The sequence below is a fragment of the Leuresthes tenuis genome, unplaced genomic scaffold (genome assembly GCF_036924035.1).
Source record: "Leuresthes tenuis unplaced genomic scaffold, fLeuTen1.0.hap1 SCAF_20, whole genome shotgun sequence".
Classification (NCBI taxonomy): Eukaryota; Metazoa; Chordata; class Actinopteri; order Atheriniformes; family Atherinopsidae; genus Leuresthes; species Leuresthes tenuis.
This window is the reverse complement of record NW_027325374.1, coordinates 15002480-15028495: the sequence shown is the minus strand read 5'-3', so window position 1 is coordinate 15028495 and position 26016 is coordinate 15002480. Positions and strand designations below refer to the sequence as shown.

General features: G+C 41.6%; 3 protein-coding genes across 4 annotated transcripts; 1 reads left to right on the top strand and 2 right to left on the bottom strand.

The window, feature by feature from the left end:
- Positions 1 to 322: 322 nt before the first annotated feature.
- LOC140278101 (interleukin-21 receptor) lies at positions 323 to 3805 on the top strand. Its single transcript, XM_072373015.1, has 8 exons — positions 323 to 486; positions 1174 to 1306; positions 1397 to 1590; positions 1673 to 1830; positions 2141 to 2318; positions 2533 to 2635; positions 2730 to 2808; positions 2885 to 3805. Exons 1-8 carry the CDS (start codon positions 387 to 389, stop codon positions 3305 to 3307), a joined length of 1368 nt encoding a protein of 455 aa, XP_072229116.1. The 5' UTR covers positions 323 to 386; the 3' UTR covers positions 3308 to 3805.
- ube2ib (ubiquitin-conjugating enzyme E2Ib) lies at positions 3605 to 9620 on the bottom strand. Its single transcript, XM_072373017.1, has 7 exons — positions 9467 to 9620; positions 7949 to 8027; positions 7718 to 7801; positions 7409 to 7481; positions 6566 to 6675; positions 4740 to 4819; positions 3605 to 4397 (listed from the first exon to the last, which is right to left on the bottom strand). The coding sequence occupies exons 2-7, from the start codon at positions 8012 to 8014 to the stop codon at positions 4334 to 4336; spliced, it is 477 nt and encodes a 158-aa protein (XP_072229118.1). The 5' UTR covers positions 8015 to 8027; positions 9467 to 9620; the 3' UTR covers positions 3605 to 4333.
- A 747-nt stretch (positions 9621 to 10367) lies between these two features.
- Positions 10368 to 25954, bottom strand: kctd5b (potassium channel tetramerization domain containing 5b). Of its 2 annotated transcripts, XM_072373005.1 has the most exons (6): positions 25619 to 25939; positions 18926 to 19034; positions 18409 to 18500; positions 18170 to 18265; positions 15546 to 15671; positions 10368 to 13352 (listed from the first exon to the last, which is right to left on the bottom strand). In XM_072373005.1, the coding sequence occupies exons 1-6, from the start codon at positions 25838 to 25840 to the stop codon at positions 13323 to 13325; spliced, it is 675 nt and encodes a 224-aa protein (XP_072229106.1). In that variant the 5' UTR covers positions 25841 to 25939; the 3' UTR covers positions 10368 to 13322. The 2 variants fall into 2 exon arrangements, with proteins under 2 accessions (XP_072229106.1, XP_072229105.1); XM_072373004.1 differs by lacking the exons at positions 10368 to 13352; positions 15546 to 15671 and adding an exon at positions 17723 to 17965 and having other exon boundaries at positions 25619 to 25954.
- Positions 25955 to 26016: the final 62 nt, after the last annotated feature.

Genomic DNA, 26016 nt, shown 5'->3' with positions numbered 1-26016 from the left:
TTTAACTGAAGAAATCTCATGAGCACATAGAATCTATCTATATAGTTCATTTCATTGAGCATTTAATAACGTTATTAAGAGATTTTTTACTTCAGAAACAACAAGCTCCAAGGACAATAACTGTATCACTGCCAAACAAAATTACATCAAAAATACATACAGCAGAGTTAACATTCAGTATGATGGACTGTAATGTTTCACTTTGGCATTGTTTTGTGAGACTGCAGCACCTGTCACACACTTTCAGCAGCTCTCAGAAGAGCACATCCTCCTCCAGCACAGTCCTGCCCTTGGTATGAAAACATTGACTGGTACCGCCCTCTCTCAGACTGCACTTAAGTTTTGGCACAAAGGTTTGAGGTCCTCCTCCTGGGGTGACTGGAGCGATGGATCAGCTTCCTCTGGTGAGGCTGAAGGTGCTGCTGCTGATCGTGTTTCTGCTCAAGTCAACCAACATCATGTGGCTGCAAGGAGACTTGATCACAGGTTAGATTATTATTTCACAGATTGATCTTCTTTCGGTCGCCATGTCAATGTGAAAAACATTGAATAGTATAACATATCCTCAGTATATTTAAAATTGGCAATGGGTGCAAAAAAAATAAAATCTAAACTTGCTTTGAAGCCACAGGTTGACTGGAAAATAACAATTAAATGAAAGAAAAATAATAAGTGGGCTAAATCTTCCTAAACTCCTATTGCTCACTGGGCAATATTTGATCATAGCAGAGAGACTTTTTTGATCATCTCAATAAAAAATAAAAAAAGGTTTGCTTAGTTAAGAACCTGAACATCATTGCTGACCAATGCTTCCATTTACTGTAAAACCACCTAGACTATGATGGGCTGTGAATGTGTCTTGAAGTATAAAAGGGCTATGAGTGGTTGACTAGAAAAGTGCTATTTAAGTATAGTTAATTTACATTTTCTTCTGCAAATCAAGATGTGGAAAAAAAGGGGATTTTTTTTTTGGTCACCTAAATAAATCTATTAATATCAGCCAAGCTCGCCAAACACTGACAGTGTTTGCTGACGTCTAAAGCGCTATAATAGACAAATATGCACAGGCCCACAACTCTTTGGCTTGTTGTAAAGTGGTTTTTAACAGTGACCGGACAGTCGTGTAGAACTTCACACAAACTAAATAAAATATGCCTCCCGTGTGTTTTCCAGGTGAGAATCTCCATCTTCACTGTGTGAACGATTTCCTGTTCACCATCAACTGCTCCCTGAACATGGCACCGTCAGAAAACGCTTCATTTGGTAACGGCTCCCGCTGGCTCACGTTCACAGAGACATTTGAACAGTGAGGCAACTTTTACTTGCTTACTATGGGTCTCCTTTAATATGAAGACGATGTTGGCCTTTCTCTTTACTGCGTCTCCTCTCCTCACAGAAGGACATTTGTGTGCGAGCTGACGAACACCACCGACGGTTATTTCTGCTCCATGACAACATCAGCCGACGGGCCAGATGATTTCCAAAATACATTTTCGGACACGGATGCCTACGAAATCTCACTTTGTCGCAAAGATGAGGGGTCTGACACGTGCAAGCTGTTGGATGACAACTATACCCCTGTGACACACAGTAAGCCACACAATTATTCTTACGGCGGGATACACAGAGCAGGTGTGCGTGTGCTCATCCAAACCCTTGGTGTTCACAACAGTTAAACCAAACGCGCCATGCTGCCTCACTATCAGCCACAACTCAAGCCAACACCACTTCGTTTGGAAGAGCACCTACGAGGAATACAGCGAAGTCAACGGACTGATGGACGCTCTGCAGTATCAGCTGCTCGTCTACAAAACCGGAGACAAACACGAGGTGAGATTAGCATAAGAAACGAGATAGAATGACAGAGAACGATGGGCGCGTTTTGTTCTGAGAACAACGGGGTGGCGGATGGAAACTTTATTTGACCTGCAGGTCCCTGTAAAAAGGACGTATATGTCAGAAAATTTACATATGGACATGTAGAGATCAGTCCACCTCATTAGGAGAACCTATTTGGTGTGCGTTTTGGATTTTCATTGTGTATTCGTTATTAGAATGGTTGGTTCCCTCTCATATGTAAATAAGAAGAATCGAGGCCGCGTTATTAACCGGGTCCGACCTCCCTATTTATTTCTTACAGGTGGTCACCCATGATGTCAAAACGGACAGTAAAAAGTACTCTGTGGACGATGAAAAATTTGTGCTGAACACCGCGTATGCGGCACGAGTGCGGTCCAGTCCCAACATGGCCCATTATATGGGACAGTGGAGCGACTGGTCCTCTGAGGTTTCCTGGAGGACTGAGCCAGCAGAGGAGGGTGAGTTTCCTCAGCGAGACAGACGAGATCAATCAAAAGAATACGTTTTAAGACCGCTTGTTGAGAAATAATCGTCTGGAAATCTGTATGTTGTTGTTTTCATCCTTTCCCACTTTGTTTTTTTTTTACTAAAAGCATGTGAAGTCTGCAGTTTGAAATACCACTCATCAGTCAGGTGTTTGCAGCATTTCTTATCCCCTCTGTTCTTGCACAGGTTTCCCAAAAAACATGTTCGCCTTTGAACTGCCCGTTGCATTTGGTACCTTATCTGTGGCGGTGATCCTCATCTCACTCCTGTGCTATGCTTCTGTAAAAAAGTGAGGCCGCCTTTGAGCTTTTCACTCTTCAGATCACCGATCAAAAACAAGCACAGTTGTCAAAGTCTGATTTTGATGTTCCTCGTGTGCACAGGTGGAGGCGCGTGACCTACATTCCAACCCCAGCTCCCTATTTCCACACACTTTACACGGACTGCCAGGGAGATTTCAAGGTAAGTTGAGCCTTTCAGGATAAAAACACCAGACAGTAGGCCACCATATTGCCCCTGACCATCAGTGTGATTACAGAGCTGGGTCGTTACGCAAGAAAACACAGCAGGCATGTTGAAAGCGGAGGAAACGCTCCAAATCAACACCCTGATAAAGTGCGTCGACATCCAGGATATGTGCCCACCCGTCTTTCAACAGCAGACAAAGGAGGGCAGTGACTACAGGAACATACCTGGCCCACTGTGTGATGCCGACCTCCACGGCTTCCTGTACACAGACATGGGTCTGCTGTCAGCTCAGGGGAGCTCAGTGGAAACTCTGCCTGCCTGCTCCCAGTCAGACAGCTTCGCCGAGGACTCGGGCTGTTGGCTCAGCAGCGACTCATCCCTGGAGAAGGAGCCCCGATGGTACTGCAACGAGTACTGCACCCTGAGCCGCTTCCAGCTGTCCGGCTCTGTTGAAGCAGACCACAACAACGACCTGAAAACGGAAGCCTGCTAAACGGAGATCATCACCTTGGATGCAAAGGCCTAAAATTTTGGATCAAACGGACAGTAAAAGTTAAAGTTAAGACTTGACATGAAGCAGTTTTACAGGCCAATGCAATGATCTACAGTAAATGATAGTTTTCACTATAGACATTTAGCCAGACGCTTAACAAGCCACCACTTATGTGTGTGTAAAACTTGTATCAAAATATCAATTGCAGTTCAATTCATGCATTCATTTGAGTGAATATTTCTGAAACTCAGGCCGAGATGAAGTATGTATGTTATGCATTCAATAAAGAAAATACAGCATTTTGTAGAAAGTTTTATTATTAAGCCAACACATACATGAACAAAGCACCATATAACCTTAAAGTCTGATACAGAAGTAAGCCTACCTGCCTCAGTCACTGTGGCCATTTTTATTTATTCCATAGCAAACACTCTGAATAACAAAAAGACAGCCAAGGCAGCAGATTCTATCGTATATTACAGCATGCTGAATAGAAAACCTGGGGGAAAAAAAAAGAATTAGACAGAACCATCTAGAGACACTAGTGAGATACAACAGTATAAAAGTGCCATTCATTATACAGCAGTTGAAATACTGACAATGAAATAAGCTAATTTTACATTAAATTTATGGAAAATAAGGAGGGAAAGAAAAGAAAGAGACCCTGTGAAAGAGTAAAATAAAACAAAAAGACATTTCCTTCCATGAATATGGATGACAGCCCGCTGTTGATGAAACTGAAGCTGTGTCCCTTGCACCACATAAGACAATTATGTTTAAAAAAAAAAAAATTACCAGGGTGCTGGAGCACCCATACCCTCTTCTTGGCTTTATACGCCAACCGGCAATTAAGAACAAAACTGGATAGGTGAAAGGAGAACGGATGGCATAGAATGTGTGGAGTTTAAATAGAAGTCTTTAAGCAAGTCCCGATGTAAGAGGAGCACATTCATTGAGAGACTGAGCGGGGAGGTGATTCTTGTTAAACCCATTCCTTCTGCCGCAGCGGAGCAGGTCTTCGACCCTTTACGAGGGGGAGAATTTTTTGGCTTGTGCTCGAACTCTTTTTTCATATTCTACTCTGTTTTGGCTGAAAGGGATTTAGGGAAAAAAAAAAGAAAAAAAAAAGGTCAGCATGGTGGAGGGATGTCTTACACAGCATCACATAAAGGTGATAAGTGTCCTAGTACACACAAATCATCTTGTGCAACCTTAAAACTTCTGTCAATCACTGCTTTCCTTAAATACAGCTTTAATGTGAGGCAAAGTGTAATAATGGCTAAAACTAGGACCTATTGTGAGCTCTCACACATGCAAGATATTGAGCTGATGCCTGAAGAAACTAAACTTGAGTCAAAACAGAGGTTTTCTAGACATCTTTACTTGGCGTCATGCTTGAAAAGACAGATGGGAATGTGTCCAAGTTACTCACCAGTAGATTGTGTACGCCTCTGCTTGGGCTGGATCCTGGATATTTGGCTCATTTAGAAGTTCCTGGATACCTAATAAGATCTACAGAAAAGCCAAACGACAAGAGGACAAATGTTGATATTATGGCAGCCTGCACATTTGATTTTTCCAGGCTTTCTAGAAACAACAGCAACCCTTTAGATACGGACATTCAGATGCACAGTTATGAGGAAACGATGGGTGGAGCTGCACTTCTGCCCAGAGAAGACTCACAAAACGTTAGGGATAGTCGGCTTTCGGGTGAAAGTTCAGGATTAACTTAAAAACATAATCTTCACATGTGAACTTAATGTGACCTTCTGTAAACTTTTGAAGGCTCATGACCAACTCTTCAATGTTTCAGTAACTTTGCACAAGTTCATGTTCTCCAACGAGGAGCTCAACGGCAAAATTCACAACAGGTGTTTGATCCAAGAATCGACCCCTAAATTTCCTAGTTCAGTTGGAATTGATATTCAAACAGTCCCCCTCATCATGCTGTTCACATTTTGACACCATGAGACCTCGATGATGGCCATTGCGAGACTTCCAACAGGATGTTGGAGTGTCATCGGCAGGTTGCAACAGAGACACAGAGAGACTGGAAGATTCACAGAAAGGCATAGAAGTGGCCAATCCTTTGGCCACATCCCACACTGACCAGTGCCCTGCGGAACCGAATGATGAATGCCACTCAACTCCAGGCACATTTAAGGGAGGCGAGAGGCACCCAAGTGTCATGTCAGACTATTTGAAACCGTTGTGGTCTGCATGCAAGATGACCTGCAAGGGTACCTGACCACACCACCAGACACGGGTGCCATCGTCTGGCATGGACCAGGGAGCATATATACGCTGGACGAGGGACCAGTGGGACTCAGCGCTGTTCTGATGAAAGTCGATTCACGTCGAGCAGAAATCATGGCTGCCAACGATGTTGGAGATGTTAAGGAGAGCGCTATGCATCTGCTACTTTGTCACCAGATGAGCATTTGGGGGTGGTGCTGTTACAGTGAGGACAGGTGTGTCTAATCAGAACAGAACTGCCCGACATTTTGTGAATGGTACAGTAACAAGCCCATACTCCCTGAATAACGTCATTAATCCAGTCATTGTGCTCCTGCATGAACAACACAGGCCTAATTTCATCTTCATGGAGCTCATCGAGGTTGCATCATCAGGGAACGGCTGCTGGAGACTGGGGTACCTCAAATGGAGTGGCCTGCACTGCCGAGCTGAGTCGCCGAGTAGAGGCTCGTAACTCTGTACCCCAGAACCTCAATGACCCCTGAGGGGTCGCCCTTCTTTTGTGTCAATCCATTGTTTGAAATTAGGAAATGCCCAGTGCATGCTTCTACTTAAATGCCCTACTTTCATGATATAATATCACTGTAGCGTCAACTTTTTACACTTTCCATTAATTTCACCCAAAAGCCAAATACCCCATACTTTTTGTGAGTTGTGTATGTTGCAGAAAAATGTATTAATTACCTCTCACGTTAGGTGCCTTTAAAAAAAAAGGTTTAAACATCCTCTTAAAAAAAAAATCTGTAACCTGACATTTTTTTTTATTATTGGAAAATGAAAAGCAACAAATGTCAAAAAAAATAAAAAAATTTAAAAAGGCCCCCAAGAGGCCCAGAGAACTACAGTTCAAGAGCAGATATGCAGTGCACTGAACAGGCTGAGCTGAAAAGAAATGGTATTTAACAGAAAAAAAGAATATGTACATACTGTATATATTTATCTTCTAAAATACTGAAGGTGAGGCCAGTGTCGTGAAGGCTGTTCGTGGTTGGTAATCCAAACCTGCTTTATTGTGATGGCTGGTCTCCAGTCCTTGTCCTCCTCTAGAATAGATAGGCATACTGTGCCTGATGGATACACATTTGGATGGAAGAGCGGAGGCTCAAATTTACCTAAGAGGGGGAAAAAGAAAGTCCATCGAGTTTGAAATCCATGACAAGCCTCTGAATTAATAAAAACTATGATGTCACGGAGCATTTCTACGTCGAGTGAACTGTTCCGCTAAAGGCACTGGCTTCCCTTAAAATAAAAGACAATTCATCGTCATTTTTAAGGCAACTTTCAGACACTACCAGCAATAACGCCTCTAATTAGATTAGACAAACTTTATCGGTCATCCACTGAATACATCATATTCTATAAAGTTTAATGGAAGGACAAAATTAAAATGAGTCCAATGCAAGCAAAAACTTATTCAGCTGCAGCCACTCCAGTGTTTAACAAGTCTCGAGTGAACCTTTTAATCTAATCCAAACTAACAGGGAAAAGCCCATCTGACGCAGCTTTGACAGGCAAAAAGAGGGCATTCAGCCACCCAAAACAGAGAAACCATATCCAATACTGCTCGGACACCTCAAAATCCTGTGGTTGAGCTGCGCTCTTCTTCCTCACTGCGACTCTTCATCATAGAATCGTCAGTTTGAGAAAGTGCCTCCTGGATCACAGCAAGTCTTATTTAGGCTTTTACTGTTGTTGTATGTTAGTGTTTAGTTAGTTATTAGTCTTAATAATCTGAGCAAATGACAAACGGGACACCAGCATCAGGATCAAAATGCAAACAAAGGAGGACATAAACAGTTGCACCTTAGTAACTTTTTCTTTTATTCTTACAGAAAGAATACTCACATTTTGGTGGTGAAGAGGGATAGTCATCCTTGAACAACATACGCAGTTTGAACAGACCTCCTTCCCACGGGGTCTAAGGAGACATACGACCAAATAAATCATGTCACCTTCAGACAAAGTTCGAAAAATATTCATGTCAAACTATTTTCTATTCATTTGGTTACTAAAGCGGTGCCACACCCACATTATAATACATTCCTTTGCGTGTGTGTTACATGTGTTATCGTCTTATAATAAATCAATGTTTCCTTCATCAGTGGTTGCCATGGTGAGGTGTGCTGCAAGCAAACAGAGTATGGAACACTTTACCCCTTTCTTGCCAGGAATGGCGCATTCCCAATTCATGAGATTCATGGTGCCGTCTGGATTTTTCGTTGGTACTGCTACAAATCCCTGAGGAAGAAAAAAAAAAAAAGAAGAAAAAAGATAAATGGAAAGGGAAGGAAACCAATAAAGAAACCATTTTACAGTGGAAGTGTACACTAACCACATAAAGCTATGCAAAACTGCAACAAATGGATCTCCTGAGACACTACTTACAAAAGGATGGTCCTTCCGCCATGCCTTGCGCTCCTGAGCAAGCCGGCTCAATGCAATGCCTGACATGATTTGTGGACTCCTGCAACGAAAAAGAGTGTCAGGACAATTGTGTTGAAACGACATCAACTGAGCCACAGTTTCCGTAATGGCAGTTTGCTACGTTTATAGGCTTTTTATTGGAAACATTTTTGAGGTTCGGCCTGTTGATTGAATCCAACTGGCACACGGGGCTTAGAAGAGGGCTTTGTCATTTCTGTATTCCAAGGCATGGCGAACCAATGCGAGACAATTACACGACAATTTGTAGATTGCACATAACTGTTGCATCCTTGTTTGCCTCGACTCATTTTCTACAGTGGCTGAGAGCTTTGCAGCCAAGAGACAACATCTGTTGAGGGATGCAAAGCAGCACTGTTGCCGTTTTGGAAGTTGAAAACCTGGCAGCAGCCATGCAACATGCTTCCGAGTCCTGAAGCCGCTGATTTCCAAGGAGATCCTGCACACATTTTTTTTTACTGTACATGAGGGAATTCTGTATAGAGGGACTACTGAACTGATGTGATGATGACCAGAACCACTTGAATACAATTAAAGTAGATTATAACCGATCTATAAAGCATCAATAGTGTGACTTTTTACTTTATTCCCCCCCTTTTACAGTGTTGGCTTTACGCCAGTCCACTTCGAGGCCAACTAATGTATAAAATTAAAACGAGCCATTGGAATGTAATAGGATCTCTATCACTGCGATGTTTAACAGGTTAGAAACGACCAAAAGGCAACGCTGTAACTCCAAACTTCATACCAAGACAGTTGGACACTGCTCTGACAATGCAGAGATCATGCTCGGTGGTGCTCTGTGATCTTAGAAGAATCCTGTTCAAAAGTAGCATTTTGGTCTATATATCTGAGGGGCTAAGAGAGCTAACAGTCTTAGCAGGCATTACAGAACACCGTTTTCATGTTTACGTGCTTCGTGGTTAAGGTTGAAATAGATACAAAAAAAAAAACATGTAACATTTCGCATTTCGGCCGTTACGTGCTCGCCAAGCTCTGGCGAAAAGTTAACATCAACGTGAGCGCTCTGAAACTGACAACAGATGCTATTTGATTAGCAAGCTAGCCCGTTAGCTTCACAAGCTAACTCATGTGCGCCAGAATCGTGCTACATCTGAACAGACGCTGGCGCTGTTAGCGTCCGACACGGCCTGATGCAGCACAAAAATGCGCAACTGCGCTCGATTTGGGCACAATTTAGGAGGAGACAAAAGTATCCACTGTTGTTTGTCCAACGCTAAATAGTGCTCCTAATTGATGGATAGCAAACACGGATGTGAAATGAGTCATTACGACGAAGAGATGTCACAGTACATTAAAGAAAAAAGGACAAAGAACGCCAGAGCTGAAAGGCGCACATTTATGCGTTGCCGAACTAGCGAAAATGGCGCAAAGTGAAGCGGGTAAAATATCATAATCCACGACAAAACTAAGGTCTCCACGGTTAGGCTGGATCCCTACCTCTCAGTATGGCTGCACTGGTTCTGGTAATTAAGCGAAATGAATTAATCGTGCACGAGTCCAGTTAAACCTTGTAAAGTTTCCCTCCTGAAAAACCACCCGCTCCGACTCGAGCCAGGAACAGCGAAGCGAAACAGTCATCCGTCTTGTACTTCCGGTTTTGGTTAAATACCCCCCAGGAAGACCCGACTGCGCATTTATCCATTAGAGGTTTGCGTTTACAGTAGGTATTTTCACCCATCGGTGATAACTACTAAATCCTTCATCCGGTTCGCCGCTTGACATCGTTTACTACAGAATTTAAACTTTTATTATTCGCACAAATGCTTTACCTGTGAAATTTAGGCAAGCTTCATGTTTAAAATGTACACGGGTTGCTACACATGATCGCGCTGTTAGTTTGAACTTTTATAGCGACATAACTTAACAGTTTGATGCTCTGGTGGGGCGCATGGTGTCACAAAAATCACAGTTGGATTTCTATCTCTTCTTATATAACATCTTTGCGCAGACAGTTAACCCAAACGACTGTTGGTTCTGAATTCATTGACGTTACGTGCACAGTTACGAAAGATATTAGTAAGCCGTGTATTTTTTAAACACAGATCACAGTCCGTTGTATGTTAAACACGATACAAAAAAGAAGGGAAAAAAATTAAATAAAATTAACTGACCGATTTTAAAACAGGCGATTTTTTTGGGACTACTAAGCCGCTGGGAGAAATTTCGAGGAAATGACACAAGAGGTCGCTGTTTACTAAAGTTCTTGTCCGTAGTGCCGACTCTCCTTATTAAACAAGGGCACCCAGCATGATGTACTAATAACTTTTTTGAAGCAACCCACCAATTATGCTATAACCAAATTAAAAGGTTGGAGAAATAAATGTACAAAGACAGGTAGTGAATGACAACATTTTTATTGGGTTTACTTATGCAAGACCATATAGATCTATCCCTTAACCCTCGTACTTAGTTTGTACATTTTAAACATTGCATAAGATCATATAGAAGTGATGTATGTAGCGATATGAAACCAATATTTATTGTTGTAACTGTTGGTTTGAGGAAAAATGACACATTCATTCCCTCTGATTACATGTCGTGTTCATCAGTTCATGCATTACAGTGGTCTGTGGTTAGTGACTTGAATGCAAACCAGACTGGGCACTTAAAAATATTAGGCTACAGATTTAGCAAGTTTGTCCATCAGATGAATGATAACGTCAGACACTCGACCAGTCGACCTGTTTGAGAAGAGCATTAAATGTAATGAGAGCTGCTAAAGCGGTTTAATACCTCAGAGCAGAAACTATCAGGAGGTTGCAACTGAGCCAAGCAAAAAAAAAAAAAAATCAAACACAGAAACACTTGAAAAATAACAGAGATACAAGTAAACCTTAGCTCAGAGTCAGCAAGGATTAAGTTCCATGAGCATATCTGCAATAAGATGAGGGGTGAAAAACCAGATTGTCTGAAACGCTCAAGCATCGGCAGTTAGAAATGGATGGAGTATCTCAACACAAGTGGGCATGTCAGAGTGATTATCTGGGGAGTGCTAGTTGCCATTGGTGCAGTCACACAAGTCAGACTAAGGTTAACGTGTGAGGGAGTGCAAGACAGTGCATAATTGGAAGGCTTCAGAATACTATAGCAAATGTAAACATAGCCTAGCTCTGGCAGGAAATCCAGTCTACTTTGATTGAACCTCTTTGCAGATCTTGAATTTTGCACTTTAAAAGCCCTTGTGTGTTTGTGTTTATATGTGTTTGTATACATTTATTTAAAAAAACAAACCAAAAACAGAAAAAAAAACATGCATCCATACTCGCTTTCCCAACAATATAAAAACCGAAAAAAAAAACGTTTTTAGTCACGTGTATACGTGCGCATGTGAGTAAATGGAGGTTTGTGTGTCATTAACAAGTCTTTATGTACAAAGTGTGCCAGCATTAAGAAACGTTTACTTGTCCCTGACGCTGAGATCAATGTGTACAATACACATAAGACATTGGATTTTGGTCACTGGGAGGAAAAAAAAAAAGGCAACACTAAATGATTAATTGTGAATGAAATATCCAACATATCAAAACCACGCATCAAACCTGAAAACAATTTTCTATTAAAAAAAAAAAAAAAGTGTTTCAAAATGCAATATTTACATCAATGACATTACAGCCTGTGAGCAGTGTCCTACACTGTAGTGCTTGTAATGTGTATGAAATCAAGAATTCAAAATGCAAAGACTCCATCTCGCTGAGAGAAAGACAAAAAAAAAAAGTTTCCAAAATGTAACAGTCAACTTCATAGCCAGCAAAGTATAGCTTCGTTACTGGTTATCAAAACATGTTCCAGGCATGTTCTAAGAGAAAGACACCGTATTCTGCATCAGCTGTTGCAACCCAAAAGTCAGAAAATCTCTCCAGACCTGTACAAACAATGCAAAACAGAAGTCAACATTGTCAAGATTTGCTCATTTTCCAAAGATCCAGTATAAACAACTTCCAATTGAAGTTGCGTTCTCTATACAGTGTACAAAACGTGCAGTTTTTTGTTGTTTTTTTTTTATCTTAAGAGTTTAAATATCCACGTCGAATTTGGATTATTTACATGAAAAACAAAATCCTCGTGATATGAACAAAGTCCTTCACCACCGACTTCAAACAGTTCCAGTCCGCAAACATCTACAAATAACCTCCCCTTAAAAATAAAAAATAAACTAAACAAAAAAAAAAGACAAGATGTTCCCTCAAGCATGCTAAATAAACACATTTATGATAAGTCTGATGTCACTGGAGAGAAGGGAAAAAAAAGAGTTGCCATTGTCTTGAGGATGTTTTTTTTTTTTGGAAGGGATGGGGGGGGGGGGGGGGGGGTGTCTTCTGTCATTTTTGGACACTTGCTCACGAGACCCATTTCAGCTCGTCACATCTGCAGTTTCATTATCCCACAGAACACAGAAACATCTGGATCATTTAGCATCCAGGTGACGTACTTTTAAGCATTTCTATTCTAAACATATTTCTGCATTCCAAACGTCTCAGTCCAGGTTAAAGAATAAGTTAGGGTCGTCGCAACGACTTTTCTAATCACATAAAAACAGTTTTACCGCCATGACACTTTTGTTAAGTTTTCCTCCGAGCTCGGTGGTTCTTTTAAGACCGTCAATATTTACTTCGGGGGTGGGGGGTGGAAGATAAATAACAAAATTATGAAATTCAAATGACTCCTCACATTTATCTAACAACGTGTGTTATTTAGTGGGAATCCTCATGATCACAAATCTGTGAAATCACAAGTATTTGAAATCTTTGGACAAACATTTAAAAAAAAAAAAAAATAAATCGGTGGGGTTTTTTTGGATCTCATATTTACTCGCCAGAACATATAAATGCACTATTCCCTTCTTAACATCTCAAAGCAATGACTTTTTGTGTTCGATACTTTGAGTTATGAAGACCGTACTGATCCCTTTTCTGAACCCTTGAGCTGAAAGATACGAATTAACTCATTAGATGACCCTGAGTGAATTATTGGCCTTAGATGATTATGGCCACATTTTTATAGCATAAAACATCTGTAGATTACAATTCCTTACTTTCAAAATAGACAGGAGCGGAAAAATAAAAATTCCCCTAATTCAAAAAAGGTCCAGTTTAAATGTACAGGCACAAATTGTCAGTAAACAAGACTTATTTACATCAAGAAATAAAAACAACGGCAAAAAGGGGAAAACTAAAGAAAACGCACCCCACCCCACCCACTCTTCCCCCTTTAAATCTCCATTGTGCTGAGCGGTCTTCCACAAAGATGATATGTTTGCGTCATAACACCTGGAGCTCGTAATACTGAGGCCTTCTCACATCCGGGAACCCCGCTCCTGAAGAATCTGCAAAGCCAGAAGGGGAAAAATTAAAAATGACACACTTAACAGGAGCATCGTACTGTCTCACTGGAGTCTGCACCGTAGCTGCGGCATTTACTCAGGAGTCTCAGCCCAGAGCACTAGACCTTAACACCGCGCCGTGGTTGAAGCAAAACTGAGCAGGCTGGAGGAAAAGCTTTAATGAACCAGAGCAGTCAAACGCTCTTTTATTAGGAGTTCTGTTAAAAAAATAAAAAATTCTATTGTTAGCAGTAAAACTAGGGGACCTTTTCTAGCAGGGGCGGCCTTGGTAATACAAAGACATGCTGCTGGTCAGTCACTGCTCAGTACGCCACCATTTCAAGAGTCAGAGCAAACTTCTTTTTTTTTGTGAAGATCGTTGAGCAACACGACAGCAACATCAATGCCAACCTTTGCTGTTTTATCAAGTTCAAATCATAAATCCATACCTGTAAATATTCATTTCTGACAGTACACGACGCATTAAGTGTTGAATTAAGAGATGTGATGGTATCATGACTTTATCTCTTATCGTGGTATGTTAATGAGTTCCGTTTTCAGAAATGTAAAAAGCTAAATGAGAAAAACAAGTAAAAACATCTAAGTTTAAGGGGCAGATTATCAATCATGTGTAGAGGAATCCCATCGTCTAAAAATGTAGTAGGCAATAGGCAAAAAAAACAAACAAAACCTGGCCTTATGAGTCAGTTATCAGACACACCGAAGCAACACTGCAACCCATCACTACCATTGATCATGAAATAGCAAAGGTTGTCTGTTATATTCCCGTTCACTGTCAGTGTGGCTCACAGAGAATGAATCACAATGCAGCAGCTTACGATTCAGCATGCCTTCCATTAACCAAGGCTGCAAGCATGTCGATAATTATGAGCGTCTGAAACTAATGGAGCTCTTCCCATCTGCTTTCAAAGAGAGCTTCACCTGCAGCTAAGTATCCGGTCTCAGCATGAGTCATCTGGCCTTTGGAGCTTTGGCTTCAAGACTCTGTAGACCAGAGCAGATTTCCAGCCTGGATCCTGAGACTTTAAATTGGTTTAAGTATCTTATGTCTGCTCCTGTGGTCTTTGAAAACAAATGGGAAAGCTTTTTCATGAAGGTTGAATGCATCAGAGGAAGTGGAAAAGGGGACAAACTAAGAGGGACTACGAGCAGTTGAGCGCTCACCAGTGTGTAAAAAAAAATAAAAATAATAATAATATCAACCTAATCAGACTCATTCATTTCATAATCCGTCTCTTCGTCCTCGCTCTGAGCAACATGCAGCATGCAGAGAGCACAGAAGACAAGAAAGGCGTGTTGGAAAAGAGTGGAAAGGAATGAAGACGTCAAAAGTCGGACAGGAAAATGAGATGAGAGGAAAACTAACAGGTTACGTTCAAAGGGTGACAACACAAGAGTCAAAGGGTACAAACCACAAAAACTAATATCTAAGGACACCTTTTCTGTAAGCCTCAGTTCCAGTGTTGTTACGGTTTTTATGTGTGGTCATTTATGGTCAATAAATAGCACGTAGCTACGTTGCAAACGTGTTCAATAATGCACAGTATAAAGTCATAACCAAGGACCATGTTAGAATATGGTGTCCCTGGACAAATAAATAAAACTATATACAACGAAAATAATAAATATATATGGTTGCTTTGATCCCTTTAATAAAATCAGATAAACAAATCCAGATTTAACAATGTCCTTCATGTGTCGCCGTCTTTCAGTGAGTGGGCATTTAATGCAGACAAGCTGATGAGAGTGTCAATTCCTCAGAGCGTGCCATCTGTATCCCTCCCAAAACCTTCAAGAAAGCGCCAGAGCCTGTCAATGTTCCACTAATCAGTCGACCTGCCCTCGCTTAATGCTGCTGGCGTGGATTACACGGTTCAGACTCTGGGTCAAATTTAACGTGACACCAAACAGACACTTGCATCAACTAAATAATGTCTGACCCTACACAGGACAGCAGTTAAACCTATGAAGAAATATATTTTTTTACTTCAGGCTGTTCCGTTTTTCTTCTTTTTAGATGAAGGGCCAAATGATCACTATGTGCTTCTTCAAAGGGATTTGTTGTGATTAAACTTAAGGCGCTTTTTGTCAAGCTCCTGGTGGCACCTTTTCAAATGTAACCCACTTTTAAGCATCTGGCACAGGTTTTTCCAAGCAGCCCTTCCACAGACCTACCTTTGCCTTCTCACTGGGCTCACTGTTGGTCCCGTATGATTGATTGTGCAGCTCCTTGGAGACCACACACAGGAACTCGGCTTGGTCTTCATTTCCGTAGTTGTAAGAGGAGCCAATGCTGACCAGCTAGAGAGAGAAAGAAGAGCAGAGCATAAAAGGAAAGGTTGGTCTTAAAACTGAAGAAATATGGGCAAAAATGGACTAAACTCGGGGGAAACCTTATGTTTAGAAAGGGAGTGAAAGCCAAATAAGAAGCATAGAGTGCAAGCAGGGATTGACAACTTTACTTTGAGAAAGTTCCGCCAATTAAAGCAATCCGAGTGTGAGCTCTTTGACGTTTGCTGTAGGGATTGAAAATCTAACTTTATTGCCTTTACCACATAGATAACTATGGGTATCAATTTGAGATAGGCAGTGGTGATGCTCATGCATGGTCAGATTTACCCTGCAATGGCATGGTTGTACAATTATGATACAACAAGACCATTAAAGCCAGTTAGCATGTAAACAGGAAAGATGGCTGTGCACAAGGCTCAGAACCATTTTTAAAAAGCTCAGAATACATTGAAACATGCTGGGTTTAGGTCATTTCAATTCCTCAAAAACAAATAAAAATCAACGAGTATTTTGGGGACCTGCAGGTAATCCAAATGTAAAACATTCACTGAGATTATACAACAACAGAAAAGGGTTCTGGAAGCAGTCACACAGGAATAAAATGAGTTCACAAAACAAGGTGAAGAAAATAAGCAGGAAAAGCATGAGGATACTTTAAATAATAATAAATAAATTAAAAAACGAGGATGAGCAGACATTCACAGAAACAATAAAAGTGCAGGAAGTGGAGCCCAAACAAACATGCTGAAAATGTATGAGAAATGGGGATTTTTCACTTGATGTGACCTGGCTTGGTTTCAAGTGAATAAGTGCAACTGATGGTTTGAAAACTGTAGCAGCTCCTGCAAAACCACAAAGAAACCTCGTTTCTAGCCAACAGTTCATATAATTCTTTCAAGCTCCATCACTCAAAATGGGACAAAGTATTAGCATGATGCCATATGTAGAGCTATTAGCGTGACATGCATTTAACGGCATTAATGAAACCCACCGCCAAGGAGAGCCGGTTAAGCTTTGCTTCTCCATGTTAGATCACAGAGTGTCCAACGGGATAAGGGATGATGTGACAAAAGCCAACAGTCCTATAAATGTCATCTTCAAGTTAAATAAAAATAAAAAAAAAACAAAAAACAAACACGATGCTAGCCTCTATTGTGCTTCAAGACGTCACTAAAATAAGAAAACTATTGAACGTGCATATCATGAGAAACTCAAGAAACAAAAAAGGAAGTTTGCGTCCCTGAATATTTGCTTTTCCACTTGAATATCAAGTGTGTGTGTGTGTGTTCTGCCAACTATGTGTACCTTTTGCACCCGGGTGTGCATGTTCAGACATGCACCGGCTAATTAGCCACCGCTGCCAGAGATGTTGTTGTTCAGCAGACTCCAACACTGGGCAAAAACAGCAAAAGCGACCAAATAATCTCAAGTAGTTACTATTCGCCACACTGCAAATGACTCAACCTGTTGGAAACCCAAAAACTTGCCAGAAAATGTAGTTTAACGACACGTCGTCCATTACAGTTTTTAAAAACAGAAGCAAGTCATTAAAGCTCTTCTCTCCAGAGGACTCTCGTGTAGAGAGTTGAGCTTTAGGCTCTGCATCAGAAGTGATTCTCAGAGTTTTCCCATCTGACCTGCATAAGGAGATTAGTGGGATTTCAACTCTGATGGGAGAATCACTGATCCCATGTTACATTCATTCACGTATGATACACACTTAACAGCCAAACGCGTGGTTTTTCATCCCAATAATAAAGCTCTACCTCGCATGTCTCAGCTTTACACAAACTAGTCGCTCAAAAGAAGTGGCTGCGTCACTTAAGCAACAAACTGCAGCCAAGACAAACAACACGTCACCTTTAAACAACCAGCGATATACATTACAGCCCCACAAAATAACCATGTGGCTTCTTTGCATCAAAGCAAAACAGGGAAAGCTGCCGACAGAGTGTGAATGCAGTATGAATTCAAATAATAATGAAAGAAAAATCACAGACAAGAACAAAAGGTGTCAGGTTCTCTTTGCTTCACTAGTGAGCAAGCGGTACAAATGGACACTGAAAGGAATCGGCTCAAAAATAATAATCAACAGCTGTGTGTCTACTTGGGACAAACAATGGCCAACGGGGTGTGTGTATGGACAACATGGGGACCATGCAGTGACCAGCCCGTGGACAGAAATCTGTGGGACACACCTCTCCGCTGTTGTTTGGCAAAGCAGACTCCTCTCCCTTCACCTCCCTTGACACAATCAGCAGAAACTCTGACTGGTGGGCCCGCCCGTAACCTATACTGACAAGCTGTAACGACCAATCAGAGCACAGAAGGCATGCCCGGATCATGTATGCGGACATTGAGAAAGATGCGAGTTGCTGTTTGGCTTGTTAATCCATTTCCAATATTGAGGATTAGATTTTTTTTTTCTGGGTCAATGTGAGCATAGCAGGGTGGGTGAAGCACATGACAGGAAGACTGCTGCTGTGACCCTGCGGGGAGAGATTTACCTGTTCAAACTTCCAGCCGTCAGACATGGTGGACACCATTTGCGTCAGCTCCTCCTCCTGGCACTGCAGCACCCGATACACATGCTTCACTGGAACCTGAAAAAGGTGATGAACACATGTGCAAAACGGGACGGAAAGAGACACACAACGCTGTGTCAAGCAAACTTTGTGTTGGTCCTCCTAATGTTGCATCCCGTTCTAACGGGTTAACACACATGGGAACTTAGAGATGCATGTACCTGTGATGTTTTGCAGTCGCGTTCCCTGATCTTGTCCTTGATGAGTTTTATTAACGAAGTGATGTTGTAGAATTCGGCTTCCTCTAACACACCTAAAACAGGAAATGAGAAACATTTTCAGGCAGACATATTCTGCTACGGATTATTTTAAGATTTTGGATGTCTGCTAAAACAAACTCATCACTATTTTGACATTTGCACAGATGCTTGAGTAGAATACATCATGAGCAGTACACTGCACGTGTTAAAACTGAGGTGTGGTTATGAGGTTGCAACCAGCTAATGGTCTCATCAGCGTTGAATGTGTACATCTACCTGCTGCAACTCTCTGCTTTCATTTGGAGGGGAAAAAGTGTCAAAAATATATAGAACAACCTGAAATGTTGTCGTTTGTGCTTTTAAGTCATTCTGCTCTGCGGCAGAAAAGACACAAAAGATGTAATAGTAGCGACATTTGTAACAACCAAATCAGTCGTTTTCTTTAAAATGTCTTCATTCAGTTTCACAGAGGCATTACCTTCCTCTGCCAAGTCCCTGTTGAGCACCAGTTTTCCATGCCTCAAGTAGTTAAGCACTGGCCCGAAGTACGTGGGGTCTCTGTCTATGAGATAGGCACCAGTTTCATCCTAACAAGAAGAACAGAAACATTGTATTCAGTGATAGTTTTCAGACATAAGAAACGATGGCTTTGGATTAAACACACAGAGAAAAGGTCCTATTTCTGTATTTCTAGGATCTGAGATGAAATAATTTCTTAGGATGGAATTGACCCTTATATATAAAAATTTTAAAATAAAAAAAATAAATAAATAATAACCCCAAAACAAATCCAACGATGAGCAGGTTTCTACCTTAATCAAAACCTAATCTGGGCAGAAAACAGCCCCCACTGTGCATTAATGCATAAAACTCCAGAGATGAGAGTTTCGAGGTCAGCTCCTGTCCTAATAATCCCGACAGAACCTGAGAAGACATGCGCACACAGAGCCACACATACGACTGCTGTGGGATATCACTTCAGTATTCCCACCGGCTTTGGCTTTCATCCCGATTTCTTCACAACCACTGGGTATTTCCCTATTTCTGTGCTGTGATTAGACTGTCTGTCTCTCGTGGGGTAAGAGCAGGCTAAAACAATTAGAGCAGAACAGAAAAGGATTTGGAACAGCGGGCCAACTCCACTGAGGGAACCGGGAGAAAGCACCTTGGCTTACAATCTACAATTAGCTTAATCTGTTCTGTTACACAGTCAGCCCAAAAAACAGTTTGCACAGCTAACTGGCACCATTTTCCTTCTATTTGTTTAACATAATGTGACATTTTGCAAAATACTCCACACTGAGGAAGCTTAAGCAAATTTTGTACTAATCCTAAAATGCTGCAGGATGCTATAGAGTCTCACTTGAGTATTTGGCTTGAGCAGCAAACTCAGAAATCTTTGACAGGTGATGTAACTCGTGAAATAATTTGCATAATATTGGTCAAGCTTCCAGGCCATGACTCAAAGCTAAACCCTCGCTAACAGCCACGTGTATATTCATAGTTGGCTCCATCGTCCGGAGATGAATTTATGTCAAAACCCATTAATCTTTCCAATAATGAGAAAACGTCCCAGCACATTCTCTTTTGTAATGAATCTTTAAGCCCCCTTGGCTGATTGACCCCTTTTCCGTAGCAAAAATATTCCACCGGAGCCCAGAGGGGCTCTATTCTGGTCACAATGCCCTGTGTCAGTTTCTTACACTTGCATAGTCAATGGAGTTTAAGCACAAGTACAGGTGGGTCTGTGTCGAGGACACAGACAAGGTCAAGCCTACTAAACTATTCTAATCCTTTTACTTAAGTTACTCTTAAGCTTTAAAGCAAATGGCCATTTGTGGCCTCAGGAAAGAATTATACAAAAATGCAGAGTCAATTTTGAAGCTGAACCTGAAAACAATGTACAACTGTTCTGAAATGACGTCCTAATTCCCACTGAATCATTATTCATTTTGTTCATTCATAGTGGCACATGTAATGCACGCCATGCTCTTACATTAATGGGATAGAAAAATGTGTTCATATCTTTTGAATAGTCACTAAGGTAGAGTATTGAAAGTGATGCAAAGAAAACTGACAATGCAGTGGGAGGAAGTAAGTAAGAAGAGATTAAGTCTACCGGAGAGACACAGGACATGAATGAACACTAAATTGGGTTTTTACTCGGAGGTCAACTGATTGAGTTGACGCCACATGTACAGAGGCTGCGTTTGAGTCCTGACTCTGTCTCTCTCATGTCAAGCAACTTTCACATAAAGAAGAGTAGTGCAAAAAAACAGAGAAAAGAAAGGATTTTACAGCTGGAGACAGCACAGAGCAAAGCAGGAACACAGACAGACGCAGAGTTAGCTTCCCCGATGCCATCGTTCATTATCGCTACTTAATGAAAAGAATACGAACTGGATCATTTCTCCCTCTGCTCCGTGTCGGCTGTTAATCAGGAGATCGAGACTGTGGCTAATTCCTGTAATAAAACATGCTTATATTCTCCAGCCATTTACTTTATTGCTCTTTAACATGACTAATGGGGAAAAATATACAACATTACAATAGCAACAAACTAATCCGTGCTATGCTATTCACCAGTGGTTGAAACAGACCTCAGTATCTGTGATCAGTATCATCTCCGCCTTATAGATGAAGCTTCAGTTAGCCAACTGAAGTAAAATGTTTGGTCAGTTTTGGCCAATTTCGCACACAAAAGGACTTGTATTGATTTTGCACATATACCACATTCAAAACCTTAAAAAACATGAGAGAAAGCCAAGTGTATTACAAATAAAGTTTTGTTAGGTCCTGTAACATTACTCCACCAAGTCTCTTGAGCTATATTGTGGCTTCTGGAGGCGTTTGTCAGCCACTAAAGCCTGGCAACAAATGAATGTGTACAGCTATGAATGTGCAGTGTTTTCTCCCCCATAACTGCAGCATTGCATCGCACAACTGTAGGGGGCGCCAAAGAGCAAAATAGTTGCCAAACTCTCTTGTGATGCTTTACCTTTGATGCACTGTTAACTTGAACGCGAAACATGTCACGCCGCTGTAAACCCGAGTCTATTAAAGCACCGCAGCACTACTGGTGCTTGAATCCCATCTGCAGACCTTTTGTTTCTGCTGCGATGTGGAAAAGCACAGGTGAAAATGACATTACCATGGAGTGACTTTGTTTGACGAGTCAACACGCTTGTACTGACGAGTCTTACTGACATTAGTTTCAACCTGCAATGATGTCAGATTACGCAATTTTTGGCAACCAATTTGCCACCACAAAGTGTGGATAACTTTCTTCTTGGTTTAATATTAGAATACGCACCAATTTCCCTTTTGTTGAGATGCTGGAAGTGCCTATGCTAACCCAGTTAAAAACATTTTTTAATGTTTGCACATATGTGCACAGTTACTTGATGACTGTATTGAACAATGGGGAAATCAGAAGGTGCCAAGAGATTTAAAAATAAAAATAAAAAAACCCCAGTAGCATTAAACAAAAATACATTTGTCTACTCCCATTGAAGAAAAACTTTAAAGTACTGAACATGTACCCTGCACCCATGTTAACTTGGCAAGAATAAGAAGTTAGTTAGTTACAGCACAAAGCCCTAAGTTCAGTACGTTTTCTGGGATCACACATCTATGGGGGGCTTAATTGGGGTGACCGTGGCCCACTTCAGATAGAGAAATATTACTGGGGTTTCCATACAGGCCCGTGTACACAAAGAGGACAGTGTTTTTAATCAAAAACAAAAGGCTCTCTCTGGGGGCCCAGACTGGGGAACAGTGGGCAACAAATAAGAGGGGTGGAGACAGTGGGGGAGTGGGAGGATGCTGTTGCTGGGATGTACTGCACACGGGCAAAAACGGAGGCGGGAAAGAAAAAAAAAAAAAAAAAAAAGCTTAAACCAAAAGGACCAGATGGTAACAAATACACTGACCTCATCGACACTGATGACAACTGGCAGAAATGTGTCTGTTTGGTCAAAGTGAGGCTGCACATGGTGTTTTATAATTTGGGCTTTCAAAAATATTTCCAAAGCATTACATGCACATAAAAATGAAGCGCCATCAAAGCAGAGCCGACACCGACGACTTCAAATTTTTTGTAAACAAGTCAATCAGAAGGGTGAGCTTCACAGCAGAGGGAAGTGCTGTGTATGAACCTTATCATTCTCTTACAACGCACAATACATATCCTCCCACAGGAAATACCACGTCGACCCACCCTTCGACCACACCATGTCCACTCAGTCTTTCTGCAGACGCATTAGCGTTCAAAGTCGATTCTTTATTCAACAAAAATGAAGGGTGTGCTTAAAAATGTAGCATGGGTCTATCTGTGAGTTCATGAGCTGCAGGAGGCATTTCTAGCTAAAGTTCATATGGATTCATAGTAACAATACTGGATGGTTAATGATGATTAACAAATGAGAGGGAAAAAAAAGAGAGAAAAACAATTAAACCCTGTCATGTGGAGCCAGTCCAAGTGAGGTCAATAATAAAAACAGTGAAGATATGATCAGAAGCTGCTGTGCCCTCACAAGTCATAGTGGAGCACAAGCCCCCTGCAGAAGCAGCTTAAAGATGTTGCAGTAAACTATCGGAGTCACATGACTGTGGCTACTTAGCCAAGTGGAAGTCTGATCTTTGTAGAGAAGGAACGAGCAGTCCCTCTGGAGTACAAGCAGTAATGGCATAGTCGAACAGGCCCTCATCTTTTAAATAATACACACACTGCATCAGGGATAGTATGCAAAACTATGTTGGGTTTCGAAGTATTTGGCAATGAAAATTGAACGTGACTGCTAAACTATCACCAAGGTTCCGAGAAGCTTTGTCGTTATACTGTTGTTGTTGTTTTTTTAGTCCCTAACACCACTGCCGTTTTACAGAACAATTTAGGATTGAGAAGCATTTCTGCTACAGAATGAAACGCTCCTTTTAAACCAAACGTGGCGAAAGGCACATAAAGGCCATAACGGTCACATGCATATGCTTTAACTTACTTAATCAAATTGCTTTAGAGTAGTAAGTGATCAAATAAGACTTCAGTGACACCCGATTTGTCAGTGGCACTCAGCAGTTTCCTGCTGAGCACTTACTGTGCAAAGACATTGCAGGAGGAGACGGTACCACTCTTAAATATTTAGCATGGCTGGGCATGACGTACAACCCCAATATGGCATTAAATGCAGCTGTATTTCTCTCACACATGCCACAGAGAGAACTTCCTCAGGCAGCAAATGGATATGAATATGAAAAGATGGTGAGGGAACAAGACTCCTTTGTGATGGGCCTCTTGAAAAATTGATGCAGCTCTTAAAGCGAGAGAGCCGCGTCTCTGCTTGAGTGGTGCTGAGCCGAGTAGTTTGAGAGCAGGGATCTGCCAACGCAGTAGCTGCTCACTGAGGTTACCCCACGATGACTCCATTTGACGGCAGTGAGTGGCTTTTGTCAATTCTCGCTTTACCCATTTAACAACAAGACTTCTGAATAGCAGATTATCAGCTGTTATGGCTGTGCATGTGACAGCACTTCCTCCACTCTCTCCCCTGGTCTACCCCAAAGTGCAAAACAAGCTCCAGTCAACAACATGAATAATGCAGCTCTCGTCAAGAGCCCTGCTGAAGCACGTCAGCCTGCGTGACTGAGACATAAACTACTCACTTCTTTGGCTAGGTGGCACAATGCTGCCAAAATAAATGAATAAATAATAAAAATGAAAACTTCTTCGCCGATCTGTCACTCTGGCTGCGATGCTATTCAGCATGCATGGTGCTTGGCTGCAAATAGGATGAAATCATGTCTACGAATACAGTCTGAAACAGAGAGGCGGGTGATAAAATATGCAGCAATAACCGGCCGGATTGTGGGAGCTATCTTATCCTACCTTTAGAGTGTGATGTACTCTTAAGACAAGGGATTGAGATGGACTCATCCGTTGCTCATGGAGGATAAACTGACAAAAAAGCAAGCCGATTACTCGGAGATTAAGATATTTGCATGAAAATACGAGATGAGCTGTGGTCTCAGCTTAGCATAAAGGAGGCCAGGAGGGAAGAGCAGAATGTGCAACTGGATAAAAAAACAAAAAAAAACAATGAATAATAGGGCAGTAAAATGGACGGTGAAAAACAAAGGACAATGTACTGTGAACAGACAGCACCGCATTGTGTGGTACAGTGCTATGGGACCTTTGAGCACACATAGTCTGCTGTTTGAATGAGCAGATGGACAAACAGTGAGAAGCCTGCTTCAGGAGCATTTGGAGTCACTCAGGGGGCTGAGTGACTCCATCCTGAGCTCTCAGTTGTCAGCAGCACCTCACAATGTCTTGTGCACTCATTCGGGGGAATTTACTGACAGCAAAGAAGCTGACTTCTGCAGAGCACAGAGCCAAGTAACAGACTAAACTCAAAACAGCTGATCGGGCAATAGTCCAATTGTATAGTGGGGTAATGTCTTTCTGTATTTAATGGACTTGCAAAGATTAGTGGAATGATGCAACATTAAAAATCCGAGAAACTCCAATACAATCCACAGTCACACTTAAACCTTTACACAGATTATGTTATGCACGTTTTAAATATGACTAAATAATATTTTTTCTTATTTTCCATCGTTTGCTTTTTTCTTTGTTTGTTTAAGGCAAAATTTAGGTTGCTGTATACTGTTACTAATTGACATTTGACACCTCGATGAGTGCAATGCCATGCAACGGCCTCAGATGGAGGAAAGTTTCCAACTGTGACTGTGGCTAAATCACATTTCACTTCTGGAAAAGCCAGAACCCACTGCTTCTTTGAATACTCCGTTTAGAATGACATGTTCATTAAAAAGCAGGATCTTTTAGTTTGTAAACTAAAAAATATATTTCTAAAAAGTAATGAAAGACATACGCGGGAAAGCTAGCAGCAACATCATGTCATGTGGTGACCGTCGGAATCTAGCTAGCTATCGGGCTAATGCTGGCTAGCTACAAATTTTGAGTTAGCGGTAAGAATTTGGAAGAGTTATTCTCTCGATTCGACATCCGGAAAAAAATGGGCACAATGTCATATTTTAAGTCATTCCAACTGAGACTTAATGTCCTAAATAAATGTCAGCATATTCAGCGTAAACTGAACTTAATCAACTTGACTACATCGCTGTCTAGCTCAACTAGCTTAGCAATTACCTTGTCGGAGTCGAGCTCGGGGTCAGCTTGGCTCAGTCTATACAGAAATGATTTGGGATCCCGACACAGCGTCTGTCTTGTTGTTAAAAAGTACGTCCCCCCGACATTTAACCGTATCCATTTGGATGCCCCGACACCAGCTGAACTGTTTCTCTCGCCGGGAGAATGGGCCAAACATCTCCGGTGAACGGAGCCGCTTGTCTCGGAGCTGTTCTCTGCCATCCCTCTCCTCGGCTCCTCCGCCCTCGCCTCGGCTCTGTCTACTCGTGAGGCTGACAGGAAATATCGAAGCTGCAGCCACTGACTAGGAGTCTACAACTCATGCAAAGTAGGCTGCCCCGGCCACTCCTACCAACCCACTCCACCAGTACTAAAAGACACCCGCATGAATTATTGCA